General features: G+C 55.9%; 2 protein-coding genes across 4 annotated transcripts; one reads left to right on the top strand and one right to left on the bottom strand.

The window, feature by feature from the left end:
• Positions 1-51: 51 nt before the first annotated feature.
• On the top strand, positions 52-7,821 carry RBBP4 (RB binding protein 4, chromatin remodeling factor). Of its 3 annotated transcripts, none has more exons than XM_040086123.2 (12): positions 52-237; positions 1,331-1,478; positions 1,770-1,915; positions 2,853-3,026; positions 3,663-3,778; positions 3,916-4,076; positions 4,188-4,314; positions 4,415-4,492; positions 5,513-5,589; positions 5,691-5,748; positions 5,841-5,951; positions 6,709-7,821. In XM_040086123.2, exons 1-12 carry the CDS (start codon positions 222-224, stop codon positions 6,772-6,774), a joined length of 1,278 nt encoding a protein of 425 aa, XP_039942057.1. In that variant the 5' UTR covers positions 52-221; the 3' UTR covers positions 6,775-7,821. The 3 variants fall into 3 exon arrangements, with proteins under 3 accessions (XP_039942057.1, XP_039942058.1, XP_039942059.1); XM_040086124.2 differs by having other exon boundaries at positions 99-237; positions 1,334-1,478; XM_040086125.2 differs by lacking the exon at positions 52-237 and adding an exon at positions 470-594.
• Positions 7,822-8,225: 404 nt separating this feature from the next.
• SYNC (syncoilin, intermediate filament protein) lies at positions 8,226-13,966 on the bottom strand. The gene is made up of 4 exons (XM_040086122.1): positions 13,811-13,966; positions 11,132-12,536; positions 9,825-9,949; positions 8,226-8,776 (listed from the first exon to the last, which is right to left on the bottom strand). The coding sequence occupies exons 1-4, from the start codon at positions 13,852-13,854 to the stop codon at positions 8,713-8,715; spliced, it is 1,638 nt and encodes a 545-aa protein (XP_039942056.1). The 5' UTR covers positions 13,855-13,966; the 3' UTR covers positions 8,226-8,712.
• Between the last annotated feature and the right edge of the window lie 5,668 nt (positions 13,967-19,634).

The raw sequence follows: 19,634 nt of genomic DNA on the forward strand, positions 1-19,634 counted from the left end.
ACCGCCGATTGGCCGGCGCGTCCCGGCGGCGGGCGCTGATTGGGCGGCGTTGGCGCGCGAAGGGGTGCGCGGCGCCGGGAGCCGCACGCAGCGGGGGCAGGAAACAATAGACGGAGCCGCGGCCGGAGGGGTCGGAGCAGCGAGCGCAGGAACCGCCCGCCCGCCTCTCCCAACCCGCCCCGCCTCGCGCCCCGCGCCCGCCGCGCTCCCCCCGCCCCGCCATGGCGGACAAGGAAGGTAAAGGCTCCGTATGGGCGGCGCGGCCTCCGCCGTGAGGCGCGGGGTGCCCCCCCCCCCCCCCGTTACGGCGTGAGGGGAGCGGGGCGGTGCCGCCAGGGGGCGCGCGGGGGGCGGGGCCTGAGGGCCCCCCTCGGTCATGGCCGCCGCCGCCTCTCCGCGCCCGCGGCGCCAGCCGGGGAGAGCGGCCCGGGCCGGGACCCTGTGCCCGCCCCTGTGGTACTAGGAGGGGGTTTGTGAGGCCGGGAGGGCCGGGCCGTGCGCTGCGAGGGGAGCGGGCAGACAAAAACGTGTCACCGGCCGCTGCCGCGCGCCCTGAGGGTGCCCCGGTTCGGCCGGGGCGCCTCCGTTTCATGGGTGAGCGCCCGTTCCGCGGGGGTTCTCCCCTTCTGTGGGCGAGCTCCGGTTTCTTTGTGGTGTCCCCGTTCCTTGGGGGTGTCCCCTTTCCGCGGGTGAGCTCCCCTGGGTCTGCCCGTCGCCTTCTCTTCTACACCCGATGCTGGTGACAGATGGGCCGAGAAAATGTTTGAGAGCGACAAGGCAGCAGGAGGAGCCTCGTAAAGCTGGATTTTGGGAACCAGTAGTTCAAGGCTGCACCCAGACCGGTCTGTTAAACGGCAGTTGCTGCATCTCGTGCATTTAAGCATCGTTACAAGTCTGGGGTTTGCCTCCCTGTGCAGTGTCTCAGAAATTTTTTGTGCTGCTCTAGCAACATCATCATTAAATCAGCCCAGAATGGGTTGGGCTGGAAGGAACCTTGAACTCATCCCATTCCACCCCTGCCATGGTCAGGAACGTCTTCCACTATTCCAGCTTGCTCCAAGCCCTGTCCAGCCTGCCCTGGGACACTTCCAGGGATGAAATTTGACATAGTTAATATTAATTCCCAGCCATACATCCGGAGAAAAGGATTAGCATGTGCAACAGGGGATTTTTAACCATTTAATAACTCCTCCAACAGAGCCAATGGCAAACCAGGGTGTGATTGATGTACTTGACTCTATTCCATTGCCTGCCCACAGCGCTGTGTGTCCGTAAATCCATTTATAAATAATTAATTGTATGTATTTCTTGGGAAAAAACCCCACTTCAGCAGCCTTTGATGATGCAGTGGAAGAGCGTGTGATCAACGAGGAGTATAAGATATGGAAAAAGAACACCCCCTTCCTGTATGATTTGGTGATGACCCATGCCCTGGAGTGGCCCAGCTTGACTGCTCAGTGGCTTCCTGATGTCACAAGGTAACGGGACCCTTCTGCTCTCCTTGTAAAGCAGAACAAACTGCAAATCCAGGACTGTGCTGAGGGACTTTGAGGTTGAGATCACAGAATCCCTGACTGGTTTGGGCAGGAAGGGACCCAAAATCTCATCCAGGGACACCTTCCACTATGCCAGGCTGCTCCAAGCCCTCTCCAGCCTGGCCTTGGATCCTTCCAGGGATGTGGCAGCTGCAACTTCTCCCGTGCCAGAACCTCCCCATCCTTACAGGGAAGAGATTTTCTGATCCCTGTTTCGTTTCTCTTCCCCTGCAGACCTGAAGGCAAAGATTTCAGCATCCACAGGTTGGTGCTGGGCACCCACACCTCAGATGAGCAAAACCACCTGGTGATCGCCAGTGTGCAGCTGCCCAACGACGATGCCCAGTTTGATGCTTCCCACTATGACAGTGAGAAAGGAGGTGAGAACACAAAAAAGGGGATTTTAACCATTTTCCCCTTCTTTTCTCAACAGCAAATTTGTCTTTCCCTAAAGTTCAGGCGGCAAAGTTGAGTTTTTACTTCTAAAATAATTTATTTCTAAGTGGTGCCTCCTTAATAGGCAAATACTCTGTTTCTTGAATGTCTTAATAATCTAATGATGGAAACAGAAGGTGGAGGTTAATTGCAAAAATATTTGTGTGTGGGAAAACCTCTCCCTTCCCTATTTCCCAGGAATTGACCTTGAATCCTATGCATTGCTTTTAATTGGTGTTTTTATTACCACGTTGGTAAATCATGCAAAAACTTTTTACACAAACTCATGTAAAAGAATATTTTTATTTCAGAGGAGTGTAACATTTCAAACATTCTTCCTTTGTCTTTGAGTTCTGCTGCCTGATTGCTGTCCCAGCCCCTCTGGGGCCAAATTGTGTTTTATTCCATGTATCAGACTTGAATTTGATGCTTTGTAACCTTTGTGGCTGTCCCAGGTTAGACATTTCTCCTGTTTGCTTGGCTGAATCAATCTTTCCACCTGGTGAAAGTCCTTCACGATCCAATGTTTGCTCTTCTTTTTACAGGAAGTTTGGATTGTGCAATGAGTATTTTGATCTTTGGGCTTCTTTAAGTTATTTATGAATATGGGGTTGTCTATTTTAGTATTTCTCAAAAATATTGTGATATTTAATTTTTAAATAATCCGAAACTCGTTATTTTTTGCCCAAATTTTTCTGTTTTATGAATTATTAAGTTATTTTATGTATAAAGATAAGAGAGCTTTAACAAGCTGTATCTCAGTCCTAACATTGCAATTTGTTTTTTTCCACAACTTTGTCTCTTCTGAGAGCTTGGTAGCAAATCTTGAATCAACCCTTTGTTCTGAAACTGGCTTATTATTCAAAACTCCCTTATTCCTAGAGTTTGGAGGCTTTGGCTCAGTAAGTGGAAAAATTGAAATTGAAATCAAGATCAACCACGAGGGAGAGGTGAACAGAGCCCGTTACATGCCCCAGAACCCCTGCATCATCGCCACCAAGACTCCCTCCAGCGATGTCCTGGTCTTTGATTACACCAAGCACCCCTCCAAACCAGGTCTGTGCTTCGGAGAGCAGCCAGCTCATCCCCCAGTGGTGAAAAAAGAGGTTAAAAAATGGTGTGGGTTGCCCCTTATTTGGGATTTTGGGGACCAGTGGGTGTTTGTTCGGGAGGTTGTTTTGTGTGTGGTTTAAACACCTGTATCCAAATGTATCCTTGGAGAAGGAAACCTTTTCCTGCGCTTGCCCTGTTTGTTTTTCCACCTCGCTGTGAGGTGTTTGAGGTGGTAGAAGGTGGGTTTTTTAGAAACGGTGATTTGGTGTGTAGCTGAGCTGTTCCCCTGATATCCTGTAAATATACTGACAGTCATTTACCTGTGAACTCCTCAAGATTGTTTCAAGTAACTCCTTTTGTCACTTGTGGGGAGGACCAAAAGTGCCTTCCTCACTTTAAAAGTGCAGTTGGAGATGATGAGAGGAGGGAAAACATCCCACCTTCTATTTCTGGGTGTTCAGGAGGAGTTTTTTAAGCAGGAACTGCTGAGCTGCACTTCCTCCCTCCAGCTGCAACTCTGGCCAAAGCATGGAGGTGGCTACTGGGTTAAGATAAAGTGAAATAAACTTAATGCCAGCTATCCCAGCATGTGCTGGGAATGATTCCAGGCGCTGGAGTCCTTACCCTGCCTCGTTCCAGATCCTTCTGGAGAGTGCAACCCGGACCTGCGTCTCCGTGGGCACCAGAAGGAGGGATATGGGCTCTCCTGGAACCCAAACCTCAGCGGGCATTTGCTGAGCGCTTCTGATGATCACGTGAGTGCTTGGAGCACAGCTGGGCTGAACCTGAGCTTGCCGTGCCTTGGGAAGGGCAAAAACATCCTGGCTTCGAGGGGGAGGAGGGAAAGAGAGCCTAAAGGTGTAATTTTTTTTACGTTTTTGGTGTTTTAAAGACCATTTGCTTGTGGGATATCAGTGCTGTTCCCAAAGAAGGCAAAGTGGTGGATGCCAAGACCATCTTCACGGGACACACAGCGGTGGTGGAAGATGTGTCCTGGCACCTGCTCCACGAATCCCTGTTTGGATCTGTTGCCGATGATCAGAAGCTCATGATGTAAGCGAGGGAACCCCTTCACAAGCTGTTTGTGCCCCTCAAGCTTTCTCATCTCCACAGTCAGTGAAATGGGATCCAAACCTTTGTTAATTCCGTGTTTTCCCTTCCCAGCTGGGACACCCGGTCAAACAACACCTCCAAACCCAGTCATTCCGTGGATGCTCACACAGCTGAGGTGAACTGCCTCTCCTTCAACCCCTACAGTGAGTTCATCCTGGCCACAGGATCAGCTGATAAGGTACTTCTGCCTGCGTCTTGGAAGGTCCTTGCTCACTTTCTGGGCTGGATGTACGTGTTGGTTACTTCAACAGAATATTTTTGTCTTTTTCTTTCCATAGACTGTTGCTCTGTGGGACTTGAGGAACCTAAAACTGAAGCTGCACTCCTTTGAATCACATAAAGATGAAATATTTCAGGTATTAAAAAAGTCTTTATCTTTTATCCTCACAGACTCAATTCTGCTTAGCAGCCTGGAACAGAAAAGTAGTTTTTCCACAATGTTTTTGCACTTACACTCATATTCTATTCTTTTATCTGCTTCTCTGGGTGTTGCTGTGGAGCTGCAGAGCTCCAGTACAGAGAGAGAGTCCAGAAAAGGATCAGCAAAGTGCTCTGGAGCTTTAACCACAGCAGAAGGATGAAATGGTAGCAGTGCAGAGTCCATTAAATTATTCATGGCAGCAGATTGAGGCAGGAGGCCCAGAAATGGCTGCAGTGTTTCCATCTCCTCAGCCTGGTCCTGCAGGAAGCTTTAACACTCTCTGACAAAAGATAATTGCAGATTTTGCTGCTGTAAATAGAGAATGTTCACATCATGGGCAGCACCTGCTTAGCAGATTAAATATTTCCATCTCCAACTCGTGCCTTAATCAGAGGAAAAATATGTAGAGGCTTTTTTTTTTTGGTGGAGGGATTATCAGTTCAGACTGTGTTATGTCTAAATAAAATTACAGAATCCTGAAATGCCACGTTAGTGTGCAGAATTCCGTGTTCCTTCCTAATCCTGTGATCCTATTATAAGTGGTGTGTTCTGGAGAGCTTTATCTCCAGGAGAAGCAGTAAATGTGAGCTTTTGGGCAGTTAAGCTTAATTACAGTGATTTCTTTTCATGTGAGAGCTGTGCCTACTGCTGAAGGAATCCGTGGGCGCTGTTTGTGCAGTCCTTATTAAGATAAGGAGCAGCCAGTACCCTTGGGAGCTGTTTGCACTTGGAAACACGTGGGTTTTGTTAGAGGAAAAGTTCCAGGTGGCACCTTTTTGGTGAAATGTCTTCTTCTCCTGTGTGAATATTCATAATTCTTCCTGTGACAAATGTTATTTAGACATACTTGCTCTGTCATCGATTTGAGTCCTTGTAGAGCTTTCAGGGCACAAAATGAAGTGTTGGGAATGTTCCTCAAAAAAAAAAACCCTTTTAAATTTGTCCCTGTCTGCAGGTTCAGTGGTCTCCCCACAATGAAACCATCCTGGCCTCCAGTGGCACGGACCGCAGGCTAAATGTTTGGGACTTGAGGTAAATCCCAAATTCCCCAAAACATTTCTGATTCATTGCATCGCACCTCAAACAAAGGGAAAAACAACCCCAAACCCACCCCCACCTTTTTCTTTTTGCAGTAAAATTGGAGAGGAGCAATCCCCTGAGGATGCTGAGGATGGCCCCCCAGAGCTGCTGGTGAGTTTTCACTCTCATTAATTATTTTCACCTCTTCCTCACCCTGCAGTGCAAACTTGAAACCGTTCCTCTTTTTGTTTCCCCAATCCCAGTTTATCCATGGTGGTCACACTGCAAAGATCTCGGATTTCTCCTGGAATCCCAACGAGCCCTGGGTCATTTGTTCTGTATCAGAAGATAATATCATGCAAGTCTGGCAAATGGTGAGTTGTTTGGGAAGGTGCAATTCCTGTTGGAATTCCTGGATTTCAGCATTCCTGCTTTTATTTACAGCCCTCAGAATTACCCACTGCTGGAATCTCCAAGGGGCAGTGAAATCCCCTTTTGCTTTGGCCAGAGCAATGGTTTCCAAATACTTAGGAGATGTTTTGTATTAAAAAAAAAAAAGAAAATGCTGGTGCAGAAGGAAATTTTTCCCTTCTGTGTTTGAATGAAAACAGTGTGTGAGAACCAGGGATGAAATTGAGGTTTCTGTATTATTGGCATAAAGAATATTTGAGATTTCCTTCTCCTGAGATGAGAAGGGTGCTGCTGAACAGGAACAGTTTGCTGGCCCCTGCATTCCCAGCTGTTGAAGGTTTTGGAAAACAATCTTGACCTTCAACAAGACCATTTTCCCAATTTTTTTTTTTGTTTGTTTATCTCTAAATTTTGTTCTTGGCAGCTTTCAGTGTAGTTCTTTTAGAGCATGCTGCTGAGTAGAGGATCTACAAAATAAATACCTGAAACACTTTTTTAAGTCTTGCAGTGGGCTCTCCTTTAGCAGATTCCTTTTTACAGGGCATTTTTTTGAGACCTGGATTTATGGGTAAGGATGTTTGTGTTGCCATTTAACATCAATGGGATCAGGGATGGGTGATCCATATCTGCAAATAAAAAGCGAGCAGAACTTTCTGGGGCTGGAATCCTGTCCAAAGGGGTGGGAAATGCTCCCTCAGCGTCTCCATCCCTGTCTTGCAGGCAGAGAACATCTACAACGACGAAGATCCCGAAGGAAGCGTGGATCCTGAAGGTCAAGGATCCTAGATGGCAACTTCTCCCTGTTTTTAGTCTTTCTCCTTCTCTTCCCTCTCCGCCCTGAGATTGACTTCACACTGGTTTTGAGACACACACGTAGACTTTGTGTTCAGCCATCCTCCTGTAGATCCCGTCGCCGGCTTTTCCACCCACACCACCCCAAAGACCAAAAAGGGCTCAGCCCCCCTCAGCCAGGTCCCTGCTGTGGCTCCCGCCCAGAATTCCTACAGCAGCTCCTTTACTGCTCTGGCTGTCCCTTTTTAACTGCCTTCATCACGCTGCAAGCTTGGGATTAGGTTTTTTTTTCCCCCTCTCTCTCTCTTTTGCTTGCTCCAGCCACAGGCTTTTGCCTAATTTAAACAAAAGTTAAATTGGCAGAGCTCAGCGGGCTTGAGCCAGCAGAGATGATCCAAGTGTTAATCCCCTGACAGCTCGGAAATGGTGTGGAAGGTCTTGTCCTCCTCAGTACGACTCAGAAGCCTTGGAATTCCTTTAGTTATCTGTACCTTGTGGCTTTTTCTGCCTTTGCAGATACAAGACTTGCAAGTTCTGACTTGAACTGAAATTTCTCTTTTTTGTTTTGGTTTGTTTTTTTTGTCTCTCCTGGCAATTCTGGGGTTTTTTTCATTCCTTCCTCTCCCTTTCCTCCCTCCTGCTGGGCGCCAGCGGTTCGGATTCGTTAAGCTATTCCTGCAGAGCCTCCTTCACCTGCCATGTTTCTTGCTCTGTTGTGTGTTTCTTGAGCTGTGTTTTCGCATAATGTTTTTCTTTCCTTTCTGTGAAATGGTTTTTAAAACTTGGGGGAGCCCTCAAGTTTGTACGAGGTGTTTGTTTGTACCAACGGATGGCCCCGGTGCCCTCAACAGCCTTGGCAGCTGGTGGAAAACAAACAAAAACGTGGCTGAACTACTTTTTTTAGGAGTTTAGTCCTTGACCACAAGGTCCTGCACGTCTTCCACTCGGGTGTCCAGTGCCACCAGCAGCCTGTTCCTCTCCATCTCCTCATGACTAATTGCGTGTAAGTCCTTCAGTTGGAATAAAGTTTTTCTACGTAAACGCTGCCCAGTTTGGGGAGTTTTGTGCCGTTTCTGCCTTTGCTGCTTTGTTATTTTCAGGGGGTTGAATGTGGTCTCTCCCTGGGTGCGGCCATGAGGTTGGGTGCTGCTAGAGATTTTTTTTTTTTAATTTTTGAGATGTTAAATTGGGTATTTCTCCCCCTCTCATTTCTGCTGCTTTGTGAAACAAATTAATGAGCGCTTGAACCCCCGAGCACCCACCAAATCACTGAATTGTTCTTCCCCTCAAGCTCTGCTGCTGTCTGCATTTTAACTCTGCCTTTAGCCCTTTCCACAATTGTTTTGGGGTTTTTTTTTTGTTATCCTGCAACCCAAATTTGATACAAACACCTCAGTTTGGCAGACAGATTTGGGTTTTTGAGACACAGCTGGGAGTGAAAAAACTCCTTAAACTCTGACTTTTATTTTCAGTGTGAGACTCGATTTAAAGTGGAAACCTCTTCCCCACCACCTCGTTTCTGTGGAGCATGTCCCAGTACAGCAGAAACTCTTGAAATACAAAAGAAAATCCTCTTCAAAGGAGAAAGCTTCTCTTGCATGTAAACTTTAAAAAGTCAAGCCCCCTCTACCAACAGCTTCCAGAACTTTCAGTGCAGGCTTAAACAAATCTGGAACAAGACGACGTTTTCCCAAACACAGCAAAACATCAGTTATTCTTCATCCATATCCATTGTTCAGTACAAAGATGCTCCTCTGGGGAAAAGCAGTTTTACTACAAGAGCAGCAGCAGCACCTGGGGAAATCCCCAGGGAAAGGAATTGTCTGGAATTCCCAGCTCCAGGCAGCTGCTGCACATCAGGCAGGGTAAAAGCAGCAGGAGGAGACATCTCTTGTATCTGGTTTTTGCTACAATGAGGAAAATTCCGCGGTTTTAACAGTCCTGCTCTGCTTTTTCTTCCGATTTGCAGAGGTGGCCGTAGATTTCTAAGCAGCTCCTGTGAGGGGAGAAAGGAAATTTAGGCTATGGAATATTTACATCAATGCTTTGGCTGGAGAAAAGAGGGGGGGAAAAAATAGTTATTTTCGTAGTATGGAAGGAAAAGGGGATTGGGAAACGCTTCAAGAGGCTCAGTCCATGATGTTGAGAGAGTGTGGGCCCGGCCCAGCCCTGCCAGAGCCCTTGGCAAACAGGGTTTGACAGAAGGGAATGTCATTTTTGGTGGAAAAGGCAGCTCAGAGCTGCGCTTAACTCTGAGCTCCCCGGAGCAAAGGGGAAAGCTCTTTTAAAGGTGTCGCTTCCAGGGGTGGAAATTTGTAGATTCCAGGAGTTAAGAGACTCGGCTGCTGTATTTGGGATTAAATGTAGGGCTGTGATTTAGGAGAACCCCAGGCTGCAAGGACGGGTGGTGCTGGGATCGGGGCTGGATCCTAAATGCAGTTTGTCCCCTTGGGAATGGCTGGTGACATGAGAGAGCTCATCCCTGTGCTTGGATAAACTTTGGAGCAGGGAACGTCGTCCTGTGGCGTGTTTGAATGAGGAGGTTTAGGTGGAGAAGGGGGAAAAGGAATGTTAAAGGAGCAGTGAGGCTGCAGAAAACGGTTCAGTGTCCAGCTGAGGCTGGACTAACGCAAAGTAACACATTAAAACAAAGTAAAACAATCCACAAACTCATGGACGTTTTCTGGAGCTTTGGAAATTCACGTGCAGTGAAGACCTGAGTGGAATCAGAAGAGGACAGCTCCAGCATCCCCAGCACGGCTTCCCAAAGCCAAACCTCAGCTCCTTTCCGCATATTCCCGAGGAAACCACCACTTAAATTGCCACACCCGCATCATGGGAAGCCGCTCCCCTGCAGGAGTTTCCAGCTAATCCCTCCTTGCTGCAGGGCAAAGGAGCTGGAGTTCCTGCCGTGCTGCCCCGCTGGGGACCAGCAGCAACAGCCAGTGCTGTCCCCAGCTGTGTGACCTCGCTGCGGGCTCTTCCTCACCATCCCCTTCCTCCTCCCAGCCCCTCTGCCCCGCAGGGACGAGACCCCAACGCACTTGTAGATGGAGAGCTCCCGGTGGAGGCTGGTCCTGAGCTCCTCCAGCTCCTGGTTCTTGCGCTGCTGGAGCTGGACCCCGTTCTTGAGCTCCTTCAGCCTGTCCTCCAGCTCCTCCACCTGCTCCTGCGGGGAGAAAAGGAGTGCATCAGCTGAGGGAGGATCCAGCAGGGCTCCACCGCTTCCCTCACTCTCCTCTCCTCTCCCCAGGGATCTCCCTGTGGCCGGGACAAGAGCAGCCAGGCTGCTCCTGCCCTCTTTAAAAACCTCTGCAAAAAAACCGCTCGGGTTTAATACAAAGGTGGGAATTTGGGCTGGGCTGCGTTTTGTCCTTAGGCTTCTCCTGGCTGCTTGGTTTTGTCCCCTAAAGAACTTGGTGTGTGCTTTGAGAAGCTGCCAGAGCTGTAGAAACCCGTGAGTCACAAGGAGATAAATAAGGAATTCGGGAAAGGGAAAATGTGGAGGCACACCGGGGGTGCAAGGGACCCCGAAAATGCAGGACAAGCCACGGCATGGGTGCTGGAGGTTCTGATCCCCATCCCAGCAGGGAGGAGCCGTGGTGGAAGGGGAATGGCAGCTTCCAGAAACTGCTGGGAGGAGGCAGCGGTTGCGAGCCGAGAACGGAGAGTGTTGAAAGGGGGGAGATTAATTGTGGAGCCTCTTTGCCAAATGTGCTCTTGGAGATATTGAATTGCCTTGTCCCTCGGGCTGAGGGGATGCCTGGCCCAGCCAGAAATAACCCTCCCAGGAGGCAGCCTGGCCCCAGGGCTGTGGGGACAGGGGTGAGACCTTTCCTGGCAGCAGGAAGGGCAGAACCTGCCCCAGCAGGAGAGGGAATTAGAAAGAAAAGCCACCTGTATTTAAAACTGGCTTTTCCAAGCGTCTTGGCTCAGTCCTGTGCTCGGAGGAGCTGCAGGAAGTGTATGGTGCCTGTGCTCAGCTGAGCTTTGGGGAGGAAATCTCCCATCCCTTCCACCTCCTCCCTGGAGCCCTTTCTGAGGGGCCAACACCAAGTGAATTGATTCTGGAGAATCCTATGTTCCAAGCTGGGTGAAGCCCCAAGCTTTCCCGCCACAGCTCTGGGTTTGCCTTATGCCCAGGGGCTGCTGTTCCACCTGGCCCATTCCAGGGTGTGGGATAATTTTAATTCCAACCAGCAGGAGATATTCCACATCCTCCCCATCCTCGTCCCCCCAGCTCCTTCCCCGGGCCCTACAAGCAAATCCTGCAGCATCCACCTTCCCCTGGACGCGAAGCACGACTCCCACTCTCCGAAGAGGGCAGAACGATGCCCTTCGGGGCACCTACCCGGTACTGCCCGACCTCCTCATCCCTTTTCTGCTTGACCAGCACAATCTGCTCCTCCAGGCTGCGGTTCTGCAGCCTCAGCCGGCTGACCTCGCCCTGCAAGGGCCTCAGCGCTTCCTTCATGCCCTGGATCTCTCCCTGCATCTCCTGCAGCGCCTTGGCCCCGGCCTCGCGCCGCTCCAGCAGCCGCAGCAGCTGCGGCTCGTAGTGCTCCTCCAGCCCCCGCCGGCTCTCGGCCACGAAGCTCTCGAACTCCGCGGAAAGCCGGCGGCTCTCCTGGAGGTACAGGTTGTCCTGGCGGCACGGAGGAGCCTCCAGGCGCTGCCTCAGGACTTCCTTCTCCTTCTCGCAGGTCTCCTTCAGCTGGGACAGTTCTCCCGAGAGCTGCCCGGCCTGGCTCTCCAGCTCGCCCTGGTAGGCGGCGTGCTGCGAGAGGTCGTGCCGCCGGCTCTCCAGCTGGTACTGGCAGGCCACGCACTCCTTGGTCACCTTGAAGAGCTTCTGCTTGATCTGCCGGATCTCGTCGCGCAGGTTGTCCCTCTCCAGCTCCACCTTGGCCAGCAGCCTGCAGGCCGCCTGAATCTCCTCGTGCGCGTGGCGGATCTCCCGCAGCGCCGGCTCGCGCAGCTGGGCCAGCTCGGCGATCAGGCTGTCCCTCTCCCTCTCCAGCTGCTCCACGATCTCGATGCACTCCTGGAAGTAATTGCCCAGCTCTTCCAGGGTCAGGCACTGGTGCTCTGTGGCATCAGCGTCCAGAGGGCTGCCTGCTCCCTCTGTGTCCATGTCCAGTGGGATTCCTGCCCCAACTGCGTCGGCTGGGATCCCTGCCCCTTCTGTGTCCATGGCTGCTGGGATCCCCATCCCACCTTCATCCACGTCCAGCGGGATTCCTGCCGCTTCCACATCCGCTGGGATCCCCATCCCACCTTCATCCACGTCCAGCGGGACTCCTGCTGCATCCACATCCGCTGGGATCCCCGTCCCACCTTCATCCACGTCCAGCGGGACTCCTGCCGCATCCACATCCGCTGGGATCCCCGTCCCACCTTCATCCACGTCCAGCGGAATCTCTAGGCTGTCTGCGTCCATGGCCAGTGGGATTCCTGTCCCATCTGCATCCACGTCCAGCGGGATTCCGGCCACGTCCCCATCCAGCGGGATCCCAGCCCCGCCTGCGTCCTCATCCAGCTGCGTCCCTGGTGCCCTTTGCTCCAAGGAGGGATCCCTGCTGGGGTCTGGGCTGCCCCTGTGCAGGGCTTTGGATCCGTTCCCCGCTGGCTCCGGCGGGGTGTGGGGACATTCTGGGTGTGGAGCAGCTCCTTCAGCTGCTCCCTGTGGGGCTGGGGACGCTCCGGCTTCATCCAGCTGCGGCTCTGGAGGGGGCTCGGGCTGCGCCATCAGGTCCCTGGGAAGGAGAGGGGACGTGAAGCAGAGCAGTGAGTGTAACAGGTCTCGGCCTTTCCTCCCCACCAGGTGAGACCCCAGAGCCTGGGGGCCCCCGCTGTGACCATCCCCGTGTCACCCACAGGGCTGGGCTCATCGCTCTAGTGACAACTTGGGCCTGTCCAAAATAAGGAAAGAAAACCCTATTAAAACTCTATTAAAACCCTGTTAAAACCCTATTCAAGTGTCTGCCACGGAGGAGGAGTGAGGGATACAAACCCAGACCCCAAACCCGAGAGCTGCTCCGGTGCCAACCCTGCCAGGGCCGACCTCCCCGGCGGCACCGACCCGAGCCGTGCGAGCACTCCCTGGAAAACTTGCCGGGATTTTTAGCGGTGCGGCATAACCTCACGGCAAGGGAATGCGCTGCTGGAAGCACGGGCAGCCTCCGCGATGACTGAGACGGAGAGAGCCCCGCACTCAGAGCCTCGGGCGAGCGGCAGCGTCCGCAGCAGGAGCCGGCGCTTTGCAGAGTCATCCGATCCCGGCTTTGTCCCCCCGGGCACGGCACCTGCAGCTGCCACCGCCGGCCAAACCCCGGCTCTCGCCTTCTCCCGGCTGCTTTTTTTTGGGGGGGTAGGATGGAGGCAGCAAAGCTCGGGGACCAGCCGGGGTTTTCCCCGCTGCTGCCAGGAGCCGGTGGGGTCGGTGGGAGGATGCTCTCACCTCTCGGCCACGCCGCTGAGCTCATGTCTAGTCATTCCCTGAGGAATGAGCGCAGGCTGGCACTCACAGGCAGCCCTCGGCTCGGAGCAACGGCTTTCAGCAAAGAACTGATTTTCCCCGATACTTTCTCTCCTAATAAGGCAGTTTTCGGCGCTGCTGACACATCGCGGCCTCGGACTCGACGGCCGGCGGTTGGAGAAGGGGCAGCCCCTGGGAAGGTGGGGAAAGGGCTCCTCTGCCCCCTTTTTCCTCGCCCTCCCCGCTGCCAGCGCTTGTTTTTCGAAGTTCTTGGATCCGCTTGGCACGGGAGGGGAGGGGAGGGCTCCGTGCTGCCTTCCCAGCGGGCCGGGGGGGCTCTCTCCCACCCCCCACCGCTCATCCCAGGGCCCCCCAGAACTCCTGCGTGCCCCACGGACACCTTCCCCCCCGCCCCGCACCTGATCATTCCTGAGGGTCCGGGAATGCTGAACCTCACATCCCTGCCCCTGGCCCTGCGGCTCGCCGAGGATCCGGCACCCACGGGACCCTCCCGGGAGACCCCGGCCCTGCCCGGCCCTGCTGGGCTCTTACCTTCCTCCCCTGGAGCCCAGCGCCGCGGGCTCTGCGCTGCACATGGGCTGAGCATGGGGCGGAGAGGGGTTATTAATAAACAGGGCTGGAAATCAGATTCCCCGGAGCAGCCGCTTCCCCCGGCCACCGCCTGCAGTGCCAGCTGCGGGCGCTGCCTTCCTCCGCCCCGGGGAGGAGGAGGAGGAGGAGGAGGAGGAGGAGGGCGGGGAAGGCCCCGGCTGTCTGCATCCCTGGCAGAGGCAGCCGCAGGGACGGGCTGCAGCCAGCCCGCATCCCTGGGGAGCAGCCCCCATCGCGCCCCGGCTGTCCCCAGCTCTGATTTATGAGCGATTTGTTTCGTTTCGTGGCCCCTCCCCGCGCCACCGGCGGCTCCTTCCCTGCATCCACAGGTCCCCATCCCGCCGGGGTCCTGGGCAGCGATGGGATGGGGATAAGGGGTGGGGTGCCCTGGGGCTGCGGGGTTCGGCTGCCGTGGGAGGGGAGATGCCAGAGGGTGCCCCCAAATGCCGCGGCCTCATCCCGGGGGTGGGACGGGGTTTGTGAGGGCGCTGGTAGCACAGCGCTGCGCTCCCCGGGTGTTGGTTAAACACCGGCATCTCGGGGTCCTTTCTGCGCCCCACAAAGCCACAGCCCCCGGTAACGGCAGAGCACAGCCTCTGCTTCCTCTTCCGCCCGTAACCCATCCCTGCCACCCTTTTCCCTCCGGCCCGGGGATGGAGAAGGTGACGTTTCTCTCTGCCAAGCCCCGTGGTGGCCCCGGTCACGCTCCTGGCTGTCCTGCAGCCGCACTGCCCTCACCCACTTGGTTTCCCACCTCTGCCCACCCACGGTGCCCATCCTCATCCTCCCACTCCCTGGATCCCAACCTCGCCTTTTGCCCACCTTATCACCAACAAACATCTATACAAAATCCCAGGTTTAGATCTATTTTGCCGCCTGGGCGCGGTGTGCATCATCCCGGGGTCAGCGTTTGGCCTGGTGCCCCTCCGAGCCTACCTCTGCCCGCTCCCGCTCCTGCCGTGCCCAGGAAGTCGGCACTCGCCTCTCAGGAAGTCTCCGGTTTTGGAGCCCCAAAACCACCCAGCACAGCGTGCGACAGCGCCCGCTGCCACCCCGCCACCGTCACCGCCGCCGTCACCGTCACCGCCGCCGTCGCCTTGCCCATGGCTCGCCGGCCACGGGGCCGCGCGGATCGAGTTTAAAATAACGCTGCTCCATCCTTCGGGACACACAGCTTTAAAAGGAAAAGGGAGATTTGAAGTTTGGGGTTGTTTCTTTTTTTCTTTTTTTGGATCCCGTTGCCTTTTTTTTTTTTTTTTTCAGCGCGGCACACCTTCTTTTTCTCTCTCTCTCTCTTTTTTTTTTTCCATGAAGCGCCTCTATTTTTGACTCAATCGGAGAGGAATGCTGTTAATTCGCACAAGTTGGGTGTATAAATATCCATCCAGAGCTGCCACTGCCAAGGGGAGAAAACAAGGGGATCGCACGGGCTGGGTCCAACAACCCTTGTAGGGCCCGGAGGGGACAATGACAGCGGCGAGCCCGGGCCGGGGTTTATCTGATGAGCTGCCAAGGGCAGGGTGGGGAGAGAGGAGGCTCAGCTGTTCCCCGTAAGCGGATACCCAGGCCCAGGCCCCGGCACGGCGATGTTTTGTGGATATAACCAGGCAACAGCCGGCTCCGGTGTCCCCGGCAGAGCCCGGCCGGCCGCGGGCGCGCTGCGGGGCCGGGCCGTGCGGGGAGACGCCGCCGGCAGCAGCGAGGAGGACTTTGCTCCGGTAAACAGAGCGGGCGGGGTGTTACCGGCGCTGGAAAAGGCAGGGGAGAGCTGGAGACGCGGGGAGTTGGAGATCCGGCTGTAGGGACGCGGCTGAGAGGGGTCGTGGGGAGCAAGGAGCAGCTGCGGGAGCTCCAGCCCCGCTCCGGTGCCCTGCGGCTGGGTGGGTCACAGATCTTCACGGTGGATTCTTCCTTCCCATCACGCACGGCAGATCTGCCCCGAGGGCAGGGACACAGCGTGGCACCGCCGCCACCAGCCTGGCACTGCCACCAGCATGGCATCTCTGCCACCAGTGTGGCACCAGCCTGTCACCACCGCCACCAACATGGCACTGCCACCAGCCTGCCACTCTGCCACCAGCGTGGCACCAGCCTGCCATCGCTGCCACCAGCCTGGCACTGCCACCAGCCTGGCACTGCCACCAGCCTGCCACTCTGCCACCAGTGTGGCACCAGCCTGTCACCACTGCCACCAGCATGGCACTGCCACCAGCCTGCCACCGCTGCCACCAGTGTGGCACCAGCGTGGCACCACTGCCACCAGCCTGTCACTGCCACGGCAGCTCCGTGCTGTCCCCACACCATCTTTAGGGACAGGCTGGAAGTGCCGGGGAGTGTCCAATCAATCCCAGCGCGGATGGGATTTGGGAGCGGCGGCCCCGGGCGGCGCTGCCAGCTCTGTGCCCTGCCCGCTCTGTGTGCCGAGGGCGCGGGGGGGTCGGTGCCAGGGACAGCGGTGCCACATCCGCCCCTGGAGTGTAGGAGCTGCAATCTGATCCCAGGGGGAAAGTGTGATTCATCCCTGGCAGCGCACCCAGGGAAGGATCCCGGCTCCAAGGGCAGTGCCCACTGCTGCCCTGCCCTGCCCTGCCCTGCCCTGCCCGGGTGAGGGGTCCCGGGATGATTCCCCAGCTCCACGGGGTGCGGGATTCACGCAGGTTTGAGGGACTGGATGCCGCTGCCCCCTTGGGAACAACCAGATCTGCTTCGCCTGCTGCCTCAGTTTCCCCAGATGAGAGCTGCGGTGGCCCCTGGAGAGGAAGGGGAGCTTGCCCAGCAGGGATGGACGAGGAGGAGGAGGAGGAGTGAAACGTGGGCGTGTGCCCAGCTGGGGCAGGGATCAAAGGGGAGCCCGAAGGCGCCGTCCGCCCCGCAGGGACCTTGGGATCTCCCCGGGAGCAGGGCCAGGCCGCGTCCCGGTGCCACAGGCGCCAGCGGCTCCCGCTTATCTGGGTGCTGGGTCCCGCTTTCCCTGCGGGGAGGGGGACGAGGAAACATCCCAGCAGCTCCCGAGGGAGACACAGCCCGGGGAGCAGAGGGGTTGAGCGGCGGTTCCAGCCGCGGGGACCCTCGGACTGTGTCCGCTGCCACATCCACACCCTCCTCTTCGGGCCCAGATATTGGGATTAAACCTCTGCCTCAAGGCTGCCTGTCCCGGCAGCTCCCCCCGGCACCCCGGGGTGTCACCTGTGTCACCCACGGCACCCCGTGGTGTCACCTGTGTGACCCCCGGCACCCCAGGGTGTCACCTGTGTCACCCCCGGCACCCCGGGGTGTCACCTGTGTCACCCACGGCACCCCGTGGTGTCACCTGTGTGACCCCCGGCACCCCGTGGTGTCACCTGTGTGACCCCCGGCACCCCGGGGTGTCACCTGTGTCACCCACGGCACCCCGGGGTGTCACCTGTGTCACCCACGGCACCCCGGGGTGTCACATGTGTCACCCACGGCACCCTGGGGTGTCACATGTGTCACCCCCGGGGGGGTTTCACCCCTCAGGGCCGGGGCTGGCGCTCGCTGTCACCCCCGTCACGCCCGTGCCAGCCCCGGCGGGCAGCGCTGATGTGTCCCTGACATCCCGCGCGGCACCGAGGCTGTGCTGGCATTCCCACACTGGCTTTTCTCTTCCAGGAAAGGTTCAGGATGCTCACACGGCAGCGGGAGACTCCTCTTGCGGCCGCCTGTCCCTGTCACCGCGACGGGGCTGTGACAGAGCTGTCCCTTCCAGCACCAGGGAGAGACCGCCGCTCTTTATTCACCCCATCCCATCCCCTGTGCCCGGGCCCTGAGCAAGGAGATCGGTTCCTCCCTCTTCCCGTGGTCCAGGCGCTCTTTTCCAAGCCGTTTTCACATCTGAGCTGATTTTCAGCTCCACAGCCGACAGTCCCCGTGTCCCAACGATCGCCAGCGGGGTCACCGCGGCCCGGGCTCCGCGCTGGCTTTTTCCACACCCTGGGGCAAGAAACAAGGGAGGAAAAAAAAAACCAAACATGCAGGAGGGGTTTGGGGCCAGCAGCTCCTGCCCGCGGTGGGAAGCGGCAGCCACGGGGCTCAAAGGGATGCGGGAGGACCTTGCCCCGGCCGCCTGTGCGTGACGGAGGCGTTAATGAGTAATGAGGGAGCAGCCAGGGCTCCGTGTCCCCGCGAGGGGACGGAAACGGGGGCAGGGGACGGGGGAGGCACCGGCTGCAGCCTGGCACGGGCGGCGGGAGCTCCCGTGGCTGCCCAGCAGCGCGATGCCACGGCTGGCAGGCGATGGTTTGGGTTCTTTATTTTGGGTTTCACTTCCCAGGGGTCAGGCACGGGGTGGGGTGGGGACGTGGCAGAGCCTCTGCCTCCCCTCCCGTCCCCTGGGTCTGGTGGGAGCTGCTGTGCGCAGGAGAATCCCGGTGTCCTGCCAGCATCCTGGCCCTGCGGGTGGAAATGAGTTACCTGGATCGTGCTGCCGGCCCTGCGGCTCTCCGGGAGCTTCCTGAGCCCTCCACGATGTGCTGGTGCTTTAGGGAGCTCCTGGAATTTCCCTCTCCTCTAGGGCTGGGCTGAGTCTTCCTCTTCACCTTCCTCCTCTGCTTCCCTCGCCTCTGTGATGGGAGCTCTCCCCTCTCTCACTGAGGTTATTTAGACAATGCTCTGTGCAAAAATATTTTTTAAACGGGTTCTGCTGCCACACGAGGAGGGGAAAGATGGAAAATGGGGTGGTTTTTTCCTTCTTTTTTATATTTTGGAGGCTAATGACTTGGAAGTCAACAGAAAGCGGAAAGTCAGCACAAACACCCAAACTGGGGATTAGAATCTCCTCGGTGTGGTTCAGCACGACGTGGGGCAGCAAAGCCCGGGGGAGCAGTGACACGCTCAGCCTTCGTCCTGGAAAGGAATCAATCCCCTGGGATCATGGAGGGGCACAGAGGCGCCAGGGAATTTCTGCCCAACTCTTCCCGGTGCTCATTTCAACCCTGAGTTTGGGTTCAGATGGGTGAAGGAGGGGGGGATGTGAGACAGAGGCACAAAAGCCCAGCAAACCCCGGCCTTTCTGCAGGTGTCACCCCAGGTTTGGAGCTGAATCCCCGTCCCTGGTCCCCATCCCTGGTCACTGGTGCTGCTGGGAAGCAGCGGGATGCTCGGGTTCGCACCGCCCACAAGATCCAAGTGCCTGAATCCCACAGGAGACGCTGATGTGCTGGGAAGCCTGAGGGATGGCCAGGCTCCTTGTTTTATAAATCCTTCCAGCCATTTCCAGCAGCTGGCAAACTCCTCCGGGCGTGAGGCCAGGCCCTGGGAGCATCCGGGAAGGATGCAGCTCCAACACAACCAGCAGGAAACGCAGGGACTCAAACCCCTCGGAGCCAGGAGCGTGGAAATGAAAACACAGAAACCACCTGTGTTCTTGTTGGGATCATCCCCTTGGCTTTGTCACCAACCTCTGCTGCTCCAGCCCAGGCCCTGGGCGTCCTGTTGTCCCCTCTCAGCTGGATCACAGAATCACGGAATGGTTTGTTTCGGAAGGGAAATTAAAACTCATCTTGTTCCCACCCCCTGCCATGGGCAGGGACACCTCCCAGTGTCCCAGATTGCTCCAAACCCTTTCCAAGCCAGCCTTGGGCATTTCCTTGGGGCAGCCACAGCTTCTCCGGGCACCCTGTGCCAGGGCCTCGTCACCCTCCCAGGGGAGGATTTCTTCCTGAAATCTAATCTAAATCACATCGGTGTGGTCATGCTCCTGAGCAGGGCCAAGCTTGTACTGCAGGGTGAAATCCTCCCCGAGCGC

This window comes from Hirundo rustica, chromosome 25 (genome assembly GCF_015227805.2).
Source record: "Hirundo rustica isolate bHirRus1 chromosome 25, bHirRus1.pri.v3, whole genome shotgun sequence".
In the NCBI taxonomy this organism is placed as follows: domain Eukaryota; kingdom Metazoa; phylum Chordata; class Aves; order Passeriformes; family Hirundinidae; genus Hirundo; species Hirundo rustica.

Coding starts and splice junctions, on each gene's coding strand:
- RBBP4 (XM_040086123.2), top strand. Junction 3,779..3,915: donor TGAGCGCTTCTGATGATCAC/GTGAGTGCTTGG, acceptor GGTGTTTTAAAG/ACCATTTGCTTGTGGGATAT. Junction 4,493..5,512: donor ATAAAGATGAAATATTTCAG/GTATTAAAAAAG, acceptor CCCTGTCTGCAG/GTTCAGTGGTCTCCCCACAA.
- SYNC (XM_040086122.1), bottom strand. CDS start 13,854: ATGTGCAGCGCAGAGCCCGCGGCGCTGGGCTCCAGGGGAGGAAG. Junction 9,950..11,131: donor AGGAGGTCGGGCAGTACCGG/GTAGGTGCCCCG, acceptor TTCTCCCCGCAG/GAGCAGGTGGAGGAGCTGGA. Junction 8,777..9,824: donor CGGGAGCTCTCCATCTACAA/GTGCGTTGGGGT, acceptor CTCCCCTCACAG/GAGCTGCTTAGAAATCTACG.